The sequence below is a fragment of the Leptosomus discolor genome, chromosome 16, assembly GCF_034619465.1.
Source record: "Leptosomus discolor isolate bLepDis1 chromosome 16, bLepDis1.hap2, whole genome shotgun sequence".
Classification (NCBI taxonomy): Eukaryota; Metazoa; Chordata; class Aves; order Leptosomiformes; family Leptosomidae; genus Leptosomus; species Leptosomus discolor.
In genome coordinates, this window is record NC_141406.1 from 11,139,434 (window position 1) to 11,157,586 (window position 18,153).

The 18,153-nt window shown below is 40.5% G+C and overlaps 1 protein-coding gene across 1 annotated transcript in view; it reads left to right on the top strand.

Annotated features, from left to right (window-relative positions):
• Positions 1–2,478: 2,478 nt before the first annotated feature.
• LOC104353746 (transmembrane protein 132D) overlaps positions 2,479–18,153 on the top strand; it is a 269,150-nt gene continuing 253,475 nt past the window's right edge. Inside the window, exon 1 of the mRNA XM_086474139.1 lies at positions 2,479–2,557. Within this exon, the coding sequence (XP_086330265.1) occupies positions 2,479–2,557 (79 nt within the window). The remainder of the gene's footprint in view (positions 2,558–18,153) is intronic.

The following is an 18,153-nucleotide window of genomic DNA, read 5'->3' on the forward strand; positions in this document are numbered from 1 at the left end:
AGAATCTTGGGTTGTGGTTTTTTTATTCCAATATTTTTTTTTTCTTAAAGAACAGTTGGTAATAACACCTCTCACACCTGTATCTGGAGAGAAAGCGCTTGCTTCTTTGCACTTTTCATACTTTCTGTAGACTACACGAAGCTTCTGCTTATCCATCAGAGTACAGATTAACTGGGATATTATGCTGGCATATTTCACCCTGCTACTGAATGAAGCTGAGCATTGACTTCCTCCTCCAGATGACTATTGTTGTATCTTGGATAGAAAGTTTTATTTTATAATAATTCTCCTATGTTGGACAACTCTGTAAGGTTTTGGCCACAACGTCCTATATATCATGTCAATAACAATTTTTTAATCTTCTTTCAGATTGTGGATATTCTGAACTGGTACATTTAGGTTTCAGATATAATGCCAGTTCTAGAGGTATGCTTCATTTCAGGTCTGAGAAATCTCTCTGGGATTGGTAATACTCCTAACACCGACGTGAACTTCTAAAATGAATTCACATCACACAAAATACAGCCTTTTCTCATTGCATGGTTGATCATGTATTTCTCAGTGTTGGCAAACAAGAAGGGTACAGTTTCAAAGTTTATTTTGATAGACCTTTTTTAAAGCTTCAGCATTGTGGATGTTAATATAAAAGGAATGTTTTTACTGCTCCCCAACGTGTACCTCATGTAGGATGAAGGAACAAAGTGACTATAAGTTCTTCCAGCTACCTTTTTTTTTTTTTTTTTTTTTTTTTTGGTTTAGGCTGGGGTAAATTGCCTTTTGCTGCCATTCTACCCGCCAAGGGTAACATAAATCTCATTATGAAGCTTGACCAAAGGGCTGGCTTAGCAGGATGATTCTGGCATTGACACCTCCTGCAATGGAAACCCTGAGGTCGGTTATTTCCCCCAGCACTTTGGAACGCTGTGTAGACCACACGTGGGTATTTCTCCTGCTGTTCTCACCGCACGTATGAAGCGTTTTACCACACAGCCTTGACGTGATTTCCCTGTTCCGGCGGCACCGCGCTCGGTTTCGGCGGCTGAGGGGCAGCTGAACGCAGGATAGATTGGGAAGAGGGACGGAGCCGGCAGCTCCCCGCGCGCGGCAGCGCGCACCTGCCAAGGCCACCGTGTCGCGGCCGGAGGGACGCGCCTGTTCGGGTGCCGGGGGGAGCGGCGCTTGTGCCCGCCCCGGGGCCGCCGCTCTCCCCTCGGCGCCGCGGCCTTTCTCGCCCCTCCGGGTGGCCCGTGGCGGCAGGGCCGGGGGGTGCTGGCTGTGACACCCCGGCACGGAGCCCCCGTGGCAGCGGGGCCGGGGGGGGGGGGGGGGGGCTGGCTATGACACCCCGGCACGGAGCCGCCGCGGCCCCCGACCCCCCCCGCCCTGGACCGGCGCCGCCGGAGCTGCCCCTCTCTGCCCGCCCCCACGGAGCCACCTCTCCGCTGCCCTGGCGAGGGTGACCCACCGCCGGGCAGCAGCCCCCGGGAGCGGCGGGGCCCGCCTCCCCCCCGCGGCCGGGCCAGGCAGCCCCGCCCCGGCCCGCCCCGCTCCGCGCCCCGCTGCCCGGGGATTGGGGCTGCCGGGCTGCCGGGTGCGAGGCGGGGCTTGGGCCGGGTGCTTATTTATTTATTTGTTTCCCTCCTCTTTTCGTTATCTTTCGCGACACCTCCCGGCCTCGGTCCCTGCCTCTCTGTAACGAGCAGCCGCGGCTACGCGTAGGATGGGCCGGGGCCGGCGGAGGCGGGCGGGCGGGCGGCCCGGGGCCGGAGCCCCGGTGCGGTCTCAGGCCGAGCAGCATCCGCGGGGGCGGCAGGGCCGCGGTGCCCGCCGGCCCCGGGGGCAGTGAGCGCGTCCGTGGCGATGACCTGCTGGGGGGAGCCGCGCTGGGCCCCTCCCGCTCCTGCGGAAAGTCAAACAAGTCAATGAGGAAATCGAGAACTTAAAAAAAGAAAAAAAAAAAAAAAAAAAAAAAAAGAGAGGGCGCGCAACAGCAACCCACTGCCTCCCTGCCTGGATGATTTCAGGGCTGAGCAGCATCACCTAAAGGAAAACTTTAGTGGCGCCCGGGGAGCCGCCGCGCTTTTCCAGCGGGATGCGCACACCGGCGCTGTGAAGCGCAGCGCGGCCGCGGGCGGGAGCGTGCAGGCGGGTCTCCGCCCGAGGAGCCCGGGGTGTCCGGGGGTAGGGGGCTGCTTGCCTGCCTCGGGCAACTGGGGCTCGGGACTGAGGTTTTATCCAGAACTGGTTCCTATTTATTTGTTGAGGGGAGAGGTGTTTTCTTTCACAGCATCATCTGTTTTGAAGAAAGGAGGGAGGAAAGGGGAGGGTTAAAGCTAAAGTAAGGCCCCTCTCCGAAGGAAATGCCTTTTGCGCTCTCCAGATGACCTTTTCTGAAAATGCAGCCTCTCCAGCTGGTCGATTTTTATTTTGATTACAAAGTGTGTGAAACTGAGCCCTAACTTCTCCACAAACCCTAGGATGTGCGCTTCTGGGATTAGCAATATGGGGCATCTGTTGTCACCTCTCCTCTTGAGCCTGGCAGCAGTTTTTTCCAAAGGTAAGGCTCAATCTCTTCTGTCTGTCTCACTGCGTCTTGTTTATTTTGCATGCACAGCTTCTGTCCCCTCTCTCTGTAATGCCTTCAATGTTGATACCCACAATTCATGACTGAAAGTCTTGGAGGGAGTCATGTGCTAGTTGAAAACAAAGATATCGTGATGGGAAGTCCTGAGTGGCAGGATTTTTTCTCAATTGACTATGGTAAACAGTCCACCCATTTATTGAGGCATTTGTTATCTGCCTGTTGTACTTTTGATCAGGTAGTAGATGCTGGTGATGAGTTTAGCTGGTAACTCAGCTTCGGATTGCAAAGGGTTTGTTATCTGGAAATTTTAAATCTTCGGAGGTACAGCTGTTGGAGTTAGCTGCCCCACTGTTATATGCAATTTTTCAAATTAAAAATCCCGTGTCTCAGGCTGGCTGGAAATGTTTTACTGGACCAGAGAAATATGTGCTTGCTGGAATGTTTAAAAGCTCTGATGGGAGCCTGAACCAGGTGTCTGATACTCTGCATGCTGAGTAGAGTTTGAATGTCCTGACAGCATGACTTCAGACAACTCAGTGTTATCTTCTTGTTGCCTCTGAGTGTGTTTACAGTAAGAATTGTAAAACCAGCACATAGACAATGCACATGTTTTTGTGTGCATTTAAATCTTCCTTTGAACTTAAAGTTTTCATCAATGGTCTCAGCCAAAAGGTGAATGCATTCTTGTAAGACTTACCTTAGATGATTCCGAGCATTCCTATGGAATGTAAATTAGGAGAAATACACGTTTCTACTGGGAAGATATTGTGCATCAACAGCTATGTTTTGGCAGGAAAACAAAATTAAAGTTCACACATGGTTAGTTTTCAGAGAGGAGTAATAGCATATGCATTTAATCTATGATTTTGCAAATCTATTGATAAAGGGTTCTGCTTATAAGCATCACTGTTTTATAAATGTATGAGATATTCTTAACACTCTTTACGCTTCCAGATATCAGCACTTTTCATTTTTATTAAGTGAGTTATTTTTACTAATTACTTTGTACCCAGAACTGAATTTACTGACAGAAGGCAAAATACACAGCTATGTATTTCTGTGGTGGTTCCCTGTATCAAATTCACTTCTCCTTTTTTCCTTAGAACAGGTTAAGAAAGAAGGGAACAAAATTATAAGTCTCCTCAAATGTTACCTAAGTGCAGTGCCTACATAAGTACAGTTTTAAAGTTACAATTGGAAATGCATTAGCAGCAGAGAGTAGAAGTCTGAGTCTTTTGAAAAGGTTGCTTCATTCACATTGCACACCAGTAGCTTTTGATTTCCCAGCTAGGTTGTGAATTATGTATTTTATTATAAGTACTTTGGATGTATTTTATAGCCATACTTTGGATAGGCTAGCAACGCAGTAAGAATATTAACTTTTTAATCTCCTGGTTTTTGCATTAACACAGTGTTTGACTGAGATTGCAGCTTATTCCAAGACTGGAGTATAAGTGGCATTTCAGTCCTACAGAGCACAGGGTTCTTTTTATTGCCAGATCAGCAATTATAACATTCATATATATGATTTTATTCTTAAATGTTACTTACATCTCCTTTGAAAGATAAACACAGGCAGCAAAATTAGACTTGGAAAGGAGGTCTTTTAGGCGGAAAAAGAATGCAATAAAAAATGACAAGTGAGATTTTTCTTTGTATTGTGATTGTGAAGTCTCATTACATCTGCTATGTCTTGAAACTAGACACTCAAGATCCCATTAGAATTACCGGTATTTTCTGTGCTATTTATTTTGCACTTCAGATATCCAGTATACTGCTGCATGATTGCTGGGACTGTGCTGTTTAGTAATACAGATATCTATCTCTAGTGTAATTGTCTAGTTCCATACTTGATTACAGACTCTATCTGTACACCTGTGCCTTGGTACACTCTGAAAAGACCAGAGTATTCCAGAGATTTGCAGTATAAACTTGACAATATAAAAGGTTGATTCCCTCCCCACCCCTTAAGAAGATGAAAACCAAAAAAAAAAAAAAAAAGAAAATCAGACCTGATTACTACTACAAGGCATGTTTCTTTGATGTCTCTGTTGCTAATAGAAAAACTCTCTCATTTATGACAGGATGACAAACTTTTCCTAAAGAGAGAGAAAAAAAATCTTTTAACATGCAATAGCAATCAGCTGTCTATTGTGTATAGGTCTGTTGCTGATTACTCAGAACCATGGCAACCCACCTTTTTGCTGCAGTTTCCAAATCTTTCAGGTAATAATGCTGAAGACTTGACAATACTGTTGCAGTTTTGCTTTACTTTTATCTTGTAAATGCAGAATATAGCTCCAGCCTGAGAGACTAAATGTTGTTTTCAATAATGAACTTCATGTTCTTATCAGAACAAGTCACTGGTGATATAATCCATATATTTTAATATATTGTCAGTCTAATTATACATATGTGTGTGTACATATATATAGAGAGAGCTAAGACAGAGATTATAAGGCTATGTAACTGTAATTATGGGGGTAATTGCATTTCACAGCATTGTCTTCAATTAGGAGTTTTTTTGAGTCAGTCCTAGGGAGCCAATGCTTACTCTCAGTCAGCTGGGCGTTTTGCTATTTGGTATCAATTATGAAAAACAATTCTTCATAAGTCTTCAATTAAAAAATAACCAGGTTCCGATGATGATAATGAAAACCTCGACTAATACAACAGGCACAATAATGTGGATATTTTGTTCCCTTGTTTAAGGGGAAGGTCTCTCATTAACTTCACTGGAGTAGAACAAAATCTTTAGTACTTTCCTTGAACACCAGGCTCCATGCTTGGCTTGAGTCTATAATGAACCGAGCATCTCCTGTAAGATGCTAAACAATTTCAGGATGTATATTATGAGACTTAAGGTTGAGGAGTCTTTTATATTATGAATGTTTGTTGTCAGACAAAAAACCTGGTTTCGTTAATTTCAAATTTCAGGTCTAATTTGACAGTAACAAAACAAGTGAATATTTTAGTTACTTTTCCTGCCTGTGTTCTGCTGAGCATTCTGCTGTGTTCTCTGTCATCCTGTGCTGAAATCTTCCTGCAAGTCGCTTGCTAATGAGATCTCAGGCCACATAGCTGCTGTTTTGATTTTCTTTTTTCTCACAGTTTTTATAAATGTGGAGGCTTGGCAACTGTATTAGGCAGGATTACCCTGTATACCCCTAGGAGTGCTCCCCATCAGCTGGAGATGTGGATAGTATGTTTGCAGTGATGCCAATCTTCTATTATAGGAAAGTATCTGTAGGGAAATCTCTCAGAAACCAAACTGCCAAGTATTTACTTTTGGTTATGTTATAGGAGAGAAGTACCTGGATATTTGGATTTAAATTGGCTCTGTTTCCTTTGGAATCACACATGTTATAGCACTCTTTTAACCCTCCTGATTTCCATCGTATCTTATACTGTAGATTTTTTTATCTCATTATGGACAAACTCTTATCTTTGGCTTTGTCTATGCAATTTTACTGATCCTGTGATGATACTTGGTATCAGAATATGTAATTCTGTCCACAGCGCTGAAATACATCACTGGTGATTTCAGTGGATTGTGTCTTTGTGACTTATAGTTTTATAGGAAGCCACTTTCTTTCACTTTAACCTCACCGGTGCATCCCCTGGCTTCAGTCGGGGTAGTGGTGTACAAAGACCTACACAGCTGAGCTTGTTAGTTACGTTCCATCTTCCAGAAGGCTACGGGCCATTTCTGAAGATCTTTGTGTGCAGACCTTCCACTGATGCTGACGGACTTAAGTAGAAACAAGGACAATGAAAAGCTGAGGAGTGCAACCACCTGTGTTTCAGCACCTCCTACTTTGGAGCTCATTACTCTGGAACACTGGTAGTATATTAGTAATGGAAAATAGTGCTGCAGATGGGATTAAAATTGAAGATTATTTTATTTGCTTTAAGATATATATTCTTTTGTTCCCCTCCTTGGTGGTGACTAGACAGGGGTTCAGGGTTGAATTTCAGCTCACATTGATAGATTTTGATTGTGATGATGAGGGACACATTCTTTTTCTTAAAGTAGCAGTGCTGACACTGCTTGTGGACAGACTCGTCATAGGCGCCTGTTGCTCTAGCTGTGCAATTCGTACGTATAGGAAATTTACTGCATGCTGATTTCGGATGACCACTGCTTAGATGAGCATAAATTACAGGTGTATTCAGTAGGGGTTTTCCTTGTAAGCTTTGCCTACGTGCAGAGACTCAAAAAGTTTTCTTAAAAACCCAAATGGTAAAGGAAATCTTTCTATATTAAGGTTCAAGCTGTTCCCAGTTTTTGTGCTTTATCCCAGCTGCATTGAACTTACAGTCATTTGAGACATTATACGAAGGAAAGGCAAACCAAGTTGCACTTTTTTGCTCTTACTGTGTTTCTCGCCACCGTGTACTTCTGGGAGAAGCCCCATTCTGATTGCTTTTCTTTCAGTGAAAAATAATAAATTCGGACTAAACTAAAAAATTCTATACCTAGACCCGTTTTTTATTTGTCAGCTGCAATACTGGCTTAATGTGATTTGTTTTCTAATATTTCCCTGTAATATTCTTATTTTTTATTTCTGTCTTTTCTTTTATTAGTTCCATAGGACTGCCGGGCTCTGTGACACCAACCAGTGTTTTAGATATTAATAAAAGCAGCTTTATTCAATAAAGATCAGTTTTATTTAATAAAGAGAGAATCAAAAGATAATCTGATTTTTCATGCTGCATTCACATTAAATCAACCTGCTGAGGTTGTTGTGGATGCCAAGTGTAGTGGCAGTCTATCACAGGTCCTGGGATACATAAACATGACTCCAGACAGATTGATTGCAGAGAAGCTGAAGAGGCAGCTGAGATTCATCGCAGGTTTGGTTTATAAAATGTTACATTAAATTACTTGATTTTCACCAGTCTTTGTAATATTGTCTGTTGCATTATTAATGGCAGTTCAAAATGAAGTGGATTTTAAATAGTTCAGAGACATTTAGATAACACTAATTATTATGAGGAGATTTAAAGTACATATTTGAGGATGTTAGGTTACTTCACCCTCCTCCATGGGGGGAAAATTAACTGTAGAATGAGAATTGGCTTCTTCATGTCCTTGATTTCTTCTTTTATTGAATAGACTTAATTCCAGTGTAAGACATTAGTCTTGTGGCCCCACAGAGCTGACGGATTGAAAGTCTTTATCCTCCAAAGAGGTACAGCGTATGTAATGTCTATGCAAGCTTCCACTTTCTGCTTTGGTAGCGTGACTTAAATTTGACCTAGAAGATGAAATAACTTCCAGCTCTGCAGTGTGTAAGATGCTACATCCATCTGTTGATCCACAGTGGGTGTGATCCAGGCCCATTACAGTCGGTATATGGGGTTTCATTGACTTCAGTAGGCTTTAATTCAGAGTGTAGACAGAGTTTTCCAGAGTGGTATTTTTCAGCCTGTGGCCCACACACCAGTGGTGATTCATAGAACATCTGAGCAGTGTTGTGAAACCAGTGCCAGAAACCTTATGCATGCAAGCTAGAAAAAAACAAAGGGAGGAAACAGAAGTAACAAGGACGCTTTCAGAGTGCATCCCAGTTTGTGTTTGGTTGTAAACAAAGACCTTTGTGACAATACTGTGCAAGATGGTCTGGATTTCTTTCAAAAAGTTAGATGGCCCTTGTCCTAAAAGGGTTGAGAAAAACCACTGTAGTGAGACTAACTGTAGTAATTTAAAGTATTTCTCTGAACTGTTTGGTATTGCCTCAGTACTTCAGATGCGATCACTGATGGTCTGAGTGTTTCTAATACACTACAGCATAGGTTCTCTTAAATCAACATTGAGTAGTGGTTCAGCGAAGCAACGTAGGAGTATTCTGCCAGTCGCTGAACGGCATCTGCACTGTAGAGTCATTTAGCTTCCTAAAAGGCTTCCGCTGTACTCACAGAGGATGTTTGTTTGTTCTTACACACTTAGTCTTGTTTTTTTAAATTAAGGTTTCCAGAAAGATTTCTGGAGGGAGTTTTCTGTGTTGCAGATAATTGTCTCCCTGAAAGTTTCTCAGCAAAATGCACATGTTTTTGTTTCTTGTACGGACGATGTAGAAATGGTTGGTAGTGGATACATCTACGCTGATGCCGCATTTCCCCAGATGTACAAAATAGAAGGCCTCTTCCCTCCTATAGTCACTTCACCTTCTCATAGGCCCATATAGCTCTGTTGTTGAAGTTACTTTGAACTGATTTGGTTTGTTTAGTTATTTGGGTTTTTATTTGTAAATAAAGACTTTTGTCGCAGTGCTGCGTAAGATGGTTTGGATAAGAAGGTGTTCCGGAAATTTGCTATGTAATGTTCAGTAACCCTTTTCCAGCCTTAATTTATTCAATACCACTTTATACTCATTTGCTTTTCTGCTAATGGTGTCTTTTAATCTTAATAGCTCTTCTTTTCCTTGGTGGAACACATTGGGCCTCATTAGTTTGCAATTTTGCAGCTAGAGCAAGCAAAATAATACCCCATGTAAAAATGACCACGTAGACTGTTAAAACATGAGAAGGGGGAAGGATATTGAATAACATAGGTCCTATAAAAAGAGCAAAATATGTGGGTTACGTAGTTATGTAGAAAAAAGTAGCAGGGGTAATATGAATGAGCATGCCAAGCAGAAATGTGGAAAGACGTCAACACGCTCTTTATTCTTGATGTATACAACTTTGCAAGACAGACTAAGAAGCAACAGAAGAAGCAGAAGGATTTTCCTCTCTAGCTGAACCAGGGTGCTCTACAGCATCATGCCTTTTGATCTATTTGCTCTCAAGGTAGGCAGACTGTTGAGCAGGCAGTCTGCAGACCTCTTGCCGAGGAATGAGGTGGATGTCCAGATATTCACACAGATGAGGCTGCATGTCTTGCATGCTTAAAAAAAAATCCTCCGAGTCACAGAGTTTAGTCTCATTTAATGCTAAATGATCTGAGAACCTTGGATTTTGTTGGCCCTCAACATCAATTATTGCTTTTTATTTATATTTTTAAAAGTGCACTTTTTATGTGTTCAGTATACGTTGTGTAAATTCATTGTGCAAGAGGAGGAATCCAAAGTTTTCAGAGGTAACTAGCCAATAGTGTCTCTGAATATTAGTCCAATCTATAATATAAGAAAGAAAATAATACCACTTAGCCTTCAATCCACTCATTTATCAGAGATCCTGGATTAGCACATAATCATATCCTCCATTTTCTACTGAGCCCTGGTGACTCATTCCATTTGTCTTCAAGAAAAGAAAACAGTGGTGACTTGCACATGCCTACAGTTGAGATACCTGTATTTATCCTTCAGAGTTTTGCACCTCTGTCTTAATGTAATTGGTCTTGCTTTGTTATTTTTCATTTGGTTGTGCACATTGGGTAGTTAGTTTTCTTGTCTGTGCATGGCCAATTCCCACATTTAACTTCCTGCATTGCTTTTAGCAATATGGGGTGTATTGTCAGATTTTCCCCACGTGAAGAACGTCTTGATGTTTCAGCGGATTGTGTTTTGGGCTACTACTGAAGGAACTACTCAGCTCTGAAAAAACTTCCCAGTGTAATAAATGTGTAAAAACACCATGTACCAGCAGTTACCCTCCTGTCATCCGTAGCACATTTTCAGGAATAAAAATAGGATCTAGTTTGCTCAGGTTCACGAGCCTGTAGTTCTTGAACTGAAGAAGGATATCTTGATGTGGTCAACAATATGGGACTTGGGGCAGAATTGAGCAATCCTAATTCTGCCCAGTGGAGGAAAGAGGTGCATATACACTGTGTAAGTTTATTACTGCACTTTGTTACCCTGTAAGCAGCATATGATGAATACTTCTGGAGTTTTCACTAGTCTGTCCCGTTTACACTAATTTTCACTGTGTCTGTTCTGTTTAGGATCTATTTAACTCAGAGTTAGGTGTTTTGTTAGGTGTTAAGCTTGCCTACACAATTAGGCTCATATGAAAACGAGAAAAACTTGGCTTACCTTCTGTGGAAGAGAATGGAAAAGGAACATATGCAAAAGGAGTATCATAACCTACTAGTGTGATAGTGCACGTCTGATATGTGACTAATTGAAATTTGTCATCTTCCAGACTGTAGTGGCAAGGCTGATATTTCCAGATGTCTCTAATGAGTTTCTTTGTACCCATTCTTAGAAATCCTGCTGAAATATCAACTGCTTAGCAATCCTGTAAATCGGGGTGTGGAAAGATGGTGATCCAAAATTTAGTGGACACTTTTCAAATCTTATTTTAGTCTAAGTTGTGATATCCCTCTTAGCTATACTTTCAGTGAATAACAATAAAAGTGATGTATTGCTTTTTAAAGCTTGACATGATGCTCTCTGTAGATCTTCCCTTGTTTACTCAGGGTTTATCAGTTAAGGTTCTCTTATTCCATATCCTTTTCCATATTATTGGGCAAACAGTTGTATGGCTATCATGACTTAAGCTATGCTCTGCTCTTTCCTTTGTGGTTGCCTATGCCCCCTGCAGCAGTTGTCTGATAAGAGATGATTTCTTGCATACTGAACACTTGTGCACAGTAGGATTCTGTTATATACTTCTGACTCTTTGACACCATCTGCCCAGTAAAGTGGTTTTAATGGGTTTCCACTGAGCCAGCCTGTACTACAGCCCTGACAGCATGCTCTGTATTTTTAAAAAATAAACAAAGTCTCTTCAGAAAAGCTATCCATAAACATTGGCTTCTCCAATTGAGGATTTTGAGGCTTCTCCAATTGAGGATTACATACCGTTTGATATTTTGCGGAGGCAGAAATATCTCTATTTGATAGACTTTAAAATAGGAAAATGACTGACGGCTTGGAATGTCTTCTAATAGTACTGGTTTATTTTTTTAAATGACCTTATAAAGCATTATTTCCTGTCCCATTTTTTAGTCAGGTATTATTATCCTTTTACAGAAATCCAATCATTTTACCTTGTTGGAGTTCTCTTCTTTATGAAAGCTGCAGAATGTAGTGGTTCATGATGGTGATTTAGGAGTCAGGGTACCCATTGGCTTTCTGTAACCTTTGGAAAATCACTTCAGTTCTCTGGTTTCCCTTGCCCTTTTAAACTGTCCTGTCTACAGAATACAAGGTGTTTGGCGCAGGACCTATTTTACTTGCTGTTTCTATATTATCTGCACCTCTTCTCAGATGAGACTGTACATTTTACTGCATTAAAATAATTAATTACTAGTGGCTGGGTTAGAAATTGGAATGTGGCATTCTGATTGTCCTGATTGCTGGACAACTTGACCAGCTCAGAGGCCTGTAAGAATAGAAGAGTAGGGTAAGGGGAAAGAAAGAAAAAAAAAAATATAATGAAAGCAGCTGTGTGATTAAAAAGTTCTAAGAGCTTAAGCAGATCCCATCCCATTACGTTACAATTAATAAGCTAAACCTTTTCAAACAGCAACATGATAAAGGGAACATAAAAAGCTTCTTATAAAAAGATGTCATAAAGATGTTTTTATATCTCTCTCTGTTATAAATCCTGTTAATAAACTATTGAAGAAACCCACCAAAATTCGAATTATCTGTATTAATAGTGAAACAAACCACTTACAATGAAAAAAATATGGGTTTTTTTTTCAGATATTACAGATCTTTGAAATATTTCATTTCTTCTCTGCCCCTTCAAGTCCTTGGGGCTTATTTTAAGCTCCCTCACGTTAGTAAGCTGCAAACACAGTGGGCAGCACTGGAGATGAGATGGACTGTTGGAAAAAACGGTTGGCTAGTCTAATCTGTTATGGTGGGACATGGAAATAGGAACAGTCAAAATAAATGAATTCTTCTGAACCTCTGAGCTGACTTCATAAGAACACACAGAGAATCAGACACAATCCTATTCTTTAGCCTTTAAGTTCTTTTTCTAAATTACATGGAGTTTGACCTCCAGCTGGGATGAAGATTTCCATCTGAAGCATGGGTTTCTTTTGTGTTCTCTGTGCCCTATACAATACTAGTCCTGATTTGTAGGTCTGTGTAGGGAGCCAGTACAAGGTATTTGAACCTCTACTTCTGGCTGCGCGTTTACTTAAGAATAACTGTTGCTGAGGTCCCCAAGAAAAAACATCTTCTATGCTATTGTGGCATTTTGAGTGAGTAGGCCATGAGGCTAAGGCAGCTTTTCGGCATATTCCGAGATGTGCAACGCCTTCGTATAAAAGCACCATCACAACAGTCATTAGCTTTGGAACCTTTTGTGCAATAAAGATCTTTAGCATTTTTAGCCTGTGGAATATGCACATGGTGGTACCATTTGTAAGAAAATTGGCAAGATCCCTTCTTTGCAGCTGAAGAAACAGACGGTTCCATCATCATTTAATAAATGGTCAACAGCAGAGCTGTGCATATGAAGTTTTCAAATTATTTGAATCTTTGCTCTTTGCAGGTTTTCATACATTTTCTGTCTAGTTTGGTTGAAAGCTTGTGGACCATGTTAGCAATACTGCATCCAATACAGGTTCCCTTTATGTTCTCATGTCTGCATCCTTGTAGATTTCTTTGGAATTGCTGTCTTTTGAAATCACCCAGCTTCTCAAGGTCCAGAATTCAGACTGAATTTAATGGATCCAGTTTCAAGATAGAAAAAATATGAAGCAAATATCACTACGAATTCCCTTGAGAATTAAAATGCTATTTCCCAAATGCTATCCGGCAGGTTGGTATTTTGAGTGGTATCTCAGTGCTTCTTTCTCTTTGCTTTTGTTAATGCTTCATTTGTGTAATGGATGAAATGCTAACCAAGGTAAATACCTGAGATCTGTGATCCTTACACAGTTGTTTGCTGCTTGCCTTTTTTCCCCGCTTTGTCCTATCAGAACTTTGGATATTGCTGTAAATGTTCCCTGCTGTTTCTGCTGCGGTAGTTTAAAATACATATATCAGCATCAGCTGTGTCTTTTCATGCCTTTTTATTTAGACTCTTTATCTGAGTAGAAATAGATCAGAGTAATGGTACAATAATCACTGTTGAAGCATTTATTTGTTTGTTTTCTTTCTATTTCTATGCAGTCATATGCTCCTTTCATCCTTTCGTCTATTCCTATCAGAATTATGCATGCGGTTTGGATCAGACCCTGAAAAAAGAGAAATGCTTGTAAGTGGAGAATACTATATATAGCAGACCTTTGTTATGGTATTTATAGTCTTATGTTTAGAATGTCTTCGTATGCATCATAGGTTCTCATCCAATAATCAAGTTGCATTAATAATAATAATAATAATAATAATAATAAAAAGGATGGTTCATGAAGAATCCTTTTCAACTGTTCTCTTTTCAGCAGCTTCAGAAGAGAATGATGAATTTAGCAGCATATTTGCAGCGCTAACAAATCTGAGCTTTGGCAGTCTAAATCAGGAACAGTGAATTCAAAACTGAAGATCCCTCACGGAGATGTCCTGATAATAACTGCCTTTAGGTGAAGGGGGAGCAGTCATAGACCTTGGATGATTTTAGCTGGTGCAGTAGGTCATAGGAGAATCTCTCAGGTAATTAACTCTGTCAAACCTTAAGTCTTAATGGCTTACAACTTCTGCCTGGAAGGTTGTTGGGAGACAGTGAAGATCAAGACATGATGAAAAATTCCCACCAAAATGCAGAAAGCGTTGTAGGATGTTGTTTGGTGTAACAGGACTTTTCTAGTGTTTCCGTTCCTACTGCGGACTGCTAATGCCCATCATTTTTTTCCTAGTAAGTACATTTTCATTTCTGTTTTCAGCCTAAGAATAGCAGCCATCCTAGTCTTTGTATCTGTGGTGACACTGCACCATTCCCTCAGCTTTGACTTGTTGCAGATGTTTGCTGCCAGTTTGGTCAATTTGTCAGAGAAACTACACATTCTTACACTTGTTTTATCTTCTTTGGACAGACAGGTGCTATCAAAATCTTATCTGGAGCTTATGGAATTATTGTAGCAGTTTCAGTTATGTTTTATGCTTCTTTGACATCTGTCTTAGTAATAGCTGATCTATTGTATTTGTCCTGGTCTAAATCTGACTGGCCCTTTGCAAAGGCTGATTTCTGGTACCTCTTAATTTTCTTCTCCAATGATTGAATAGATGTTTCTCTCAGACACTCAGCAGGTGAATTCCTCCATAGTTCTTGCATTTTCTCTTGCCTCCTTAATTATATAGGTCAATGCCATTTCTGTTTTCCTTCTGATTGCAAGTCCAAGTCTTGGTTTTAGCACTGAGATGAACAGGAGGAATCATGGGGGAAAACAGACCATATAATCTTAGATGTTGAGATGACATTGAACTTGTAGTACTGACCTGTAGGAGTTAGAAAATAATTGGAAACCTAGACTGGGAGCCCAGAAAATTAAGATTGAGGGCAAGCAAGAAGAATTTTGTGAAAGTTGGAAGACAAGAAGAAGAAATAAAGCTCAAATTCTGTATTCTGTCTGTGCTGCTACTCTGCAGAGTAAGAACTGATAGTGAAGAATGGGATCGTGAAGACCGCATAATAAAGACAATCAGAATATCTGCTTCCTGTGCTCTGTGGTCTGCTTCAGGCAGATAGTATGTGCACAGACAATGCCCAGGGATCAGAGCTGTTTTTCTGAGGTGGTTCCCAAAATCGCTATAACTGCTTCTTGCAGATATATTCTAGCTAAAAACGTAGCTGATACAGGGGAATGGGGAAGCTGGCATCTAATGCAGTCTAATACTGAAAAACTAGAGAAGAAGCTTTGCTCTGTTCAGCAAAACTGATGAAATGCTCTGGAATTTTTAAATCAGTGGAACATCCTTGGTGGGGGACTACTGAAATTTTAACTTTCATTTCAGACTAAAACAAATATTGAACTACCATCATTTTTAATGGAATAAGTAGATCTTAATTTTACCTATGATAAATTCAAGTCACAAACAGCCAAGATAGATTTTTTTTTTTTGCTTGCTTTCATAATAATCTCATGTGAAATGGTTTGTCCTTTATTTCACCCACCTGAAAGGAAAACTATAAAGAAGTAACTGAGCATCCGTTATTTTATTCAGTGGTTGAAAATAACTCCTTTTGTTTTTGTGGTAAAATATTTCCTCATTTATGTGAGCTTAATTCTCACCTCTTTTTCCAGTAGTAAAGGGTTTTTCTCAGCATTCTTTCCTTTGCATAATGGAAGCACTCTCACTTTGCAAATGTCCTCGGTGTCCTTCCTTGGCCTACTGGCAAAAAGTGATATTAAAATGTTTTTTGTTTCCTTCTCAATTGAAGTAGATTGCACAGCTCTCGCAATAGAACCTGCCTTCTGCCCTGGACGAGTAGTCATCAAATGTGCTGGTAACAGAAGTGATACATTATGTGGTACTATAGATACCATGCAACTCAAGAGAAAGAAATAATGAAATGACATAGTATTTTATATCGCAATGAAAACTGTGCTAAGTGCTGTGAAAACACAGCAAGGAACAGTAAATCTTTTGGAGTCAAGGTCTAGCTTTACAGGAGAAATGTGCAGAATTTTTATAATTTGGCTATAGAAAACAGTTATGACAGACTTTTCCTGGAAATTAAAAAAATGTGTTTTACAGGTATAGTGCTAGCACAGTAGTTGAACGGTGGTGCTTTACTGTATGTTGGGTGTTGAATTTTGTTCTCTTAAATCTTGACTGTAAGCAATCATAAGAAAATTTGTAATCATTCTTTACTAGTGTGAATCATCTGGTCTGAAAAAGAGCATGGGTGGTATGGCTCCTCAGTAGGCTAAGTCAGCCTCAGTTGGGGCTGCTGCAGTCTCTCTTTCTTGTGTGGCATTGGCATTTATGCAGGTGAGTAATGAACCATGCAGAGAGTTGGCGGATCCAGCTGAAAACTAATTTTTTTTTCTCATTTATATAGGTTAGGGTTTTTTTTGCAGATACCAGCTCCAACAATACTACTGTTGCGTATTGAGGTGGTTCATCTCCCTGACCTGATGGAAAACTAACCCACCAAAAAGAAAAGCGTTCCAACAGATACTGACTGTGAATAATCTCACCCTGAGGCCACATGCTCACCAGATCTGAGATGAAAAAGGGCTGAGCGTGTGCCTCGGTAGCCTGCAATTACGCTTTCTTTTTGTAATAGCAAACTGTACCTCCAGTAATCTGTTCCCAGGCCTTTTCATTCTCGTTCTCTTGTAGAAAAAAATCATGATTATGGAAATCCAATGTTTTTCAAGCTTCTGGAGTGGCATGGAAACCAGTCAAAATGAAAAAACATTGGACAGTGATCACTTGATATATTTATAATTGCCATTTCAGCTGATAAGCCTTACCAAAGTAACATCCCATTCCATCTACAAAACAGCAACACTTTTAAAATGATAATAGTAATATTTTATGATGTCCAGAGCAAAGCCATGCAAGTTAGACAAAGATATGATAATTTTATGTAACAAATACTATCAGTCTCAGTTCTCCCTCAGTAAATTTCTTTTCATGCTTGGTTGAAATTTTTGAAGGGGAGGCAAAGCCTCCCACTGTTGTTGATAATGTGGTGATCACTACGCTTTATACTTTTGGGTTCAGCTATAATACTCCAACCTGAAGTGAACAGTACTCACCTGTATGCTGAGTATTTTGATGAGTGAGTTGAAAGATTTTGGAAACTTCTTTATATTCTTTATCCAGCCAAATTAATGCTGAGTGGCTGAATTCTGTAGCAGTGATGATGGAGGCTGCAGTATGCTAATGAAGGTGTAAGATACAGGAGTTTCCAGGAAGAAATTTGGATTTTATTTCCTTGCCCCAGTCGCAAAGCTGTGGTCATTTTCAGCCATCACCAATGGCTGCTGTTGCAACCGTTTCCAAAAAGCTGAGCATCCCCCTTTCATAATCATGGATCTGGGCCAGCCCAGCATTTTCTCTTTTAGTAGCATTACAGACTACTATTGTATGAGATCTCTCACATCTGCCTATCACCCAGGCAGTTCCCAGTTCTTAGTCACTTGTTTTTTTTCTTATGAACTAGTGCTGTGACTAAATTGGTAAGTCTTAATGGCTCATCGTATCTTGCGTAGGCTTCCTGTTTCCGACCCCGGTTTTCTCTTCCACCGCCAGAATGTACGTACTAGTAGATAAATGCCATCTGGGAATTGTAAATCTGTCACAAGTACCACTGCTATTAGTTTGTGTGTATCAAGATGCAAGGACTCTTACAAATGCTTGCTAATCTGCATCGGAGTTATGTTTGGGTTTTTTTTTTTAAATTATGTCCGTCTTGATTCTTAAGGCATCCAGCTTTTAGGTCAAAGTCTATAAGCTCAGAGGAGTGTTTTATTTTCTTACAGCGGAATGGTTAGACCAGCATGGGGGCAAATGACTGTTTGAGTCATGGACCAATTCCTAATTATACCTGTGTGTTTCCTTAATGGAATTCAAATAAATGACTTTGTTGTGTGAAAGAAGTGGTACTATATTTATTTCTAAATTCTTTTTAAGATGTCAGCATGTAGCCCTGAGGATGTGAAAGAAAGGTAGAGCTTGTCAGCCTCCCTGGCTGCTCTGAATTAGCCTGAACCTATTGGAAATGAAGGGTTCAGAGAGCACAGATGGAATAGATTGAAGCTTTGA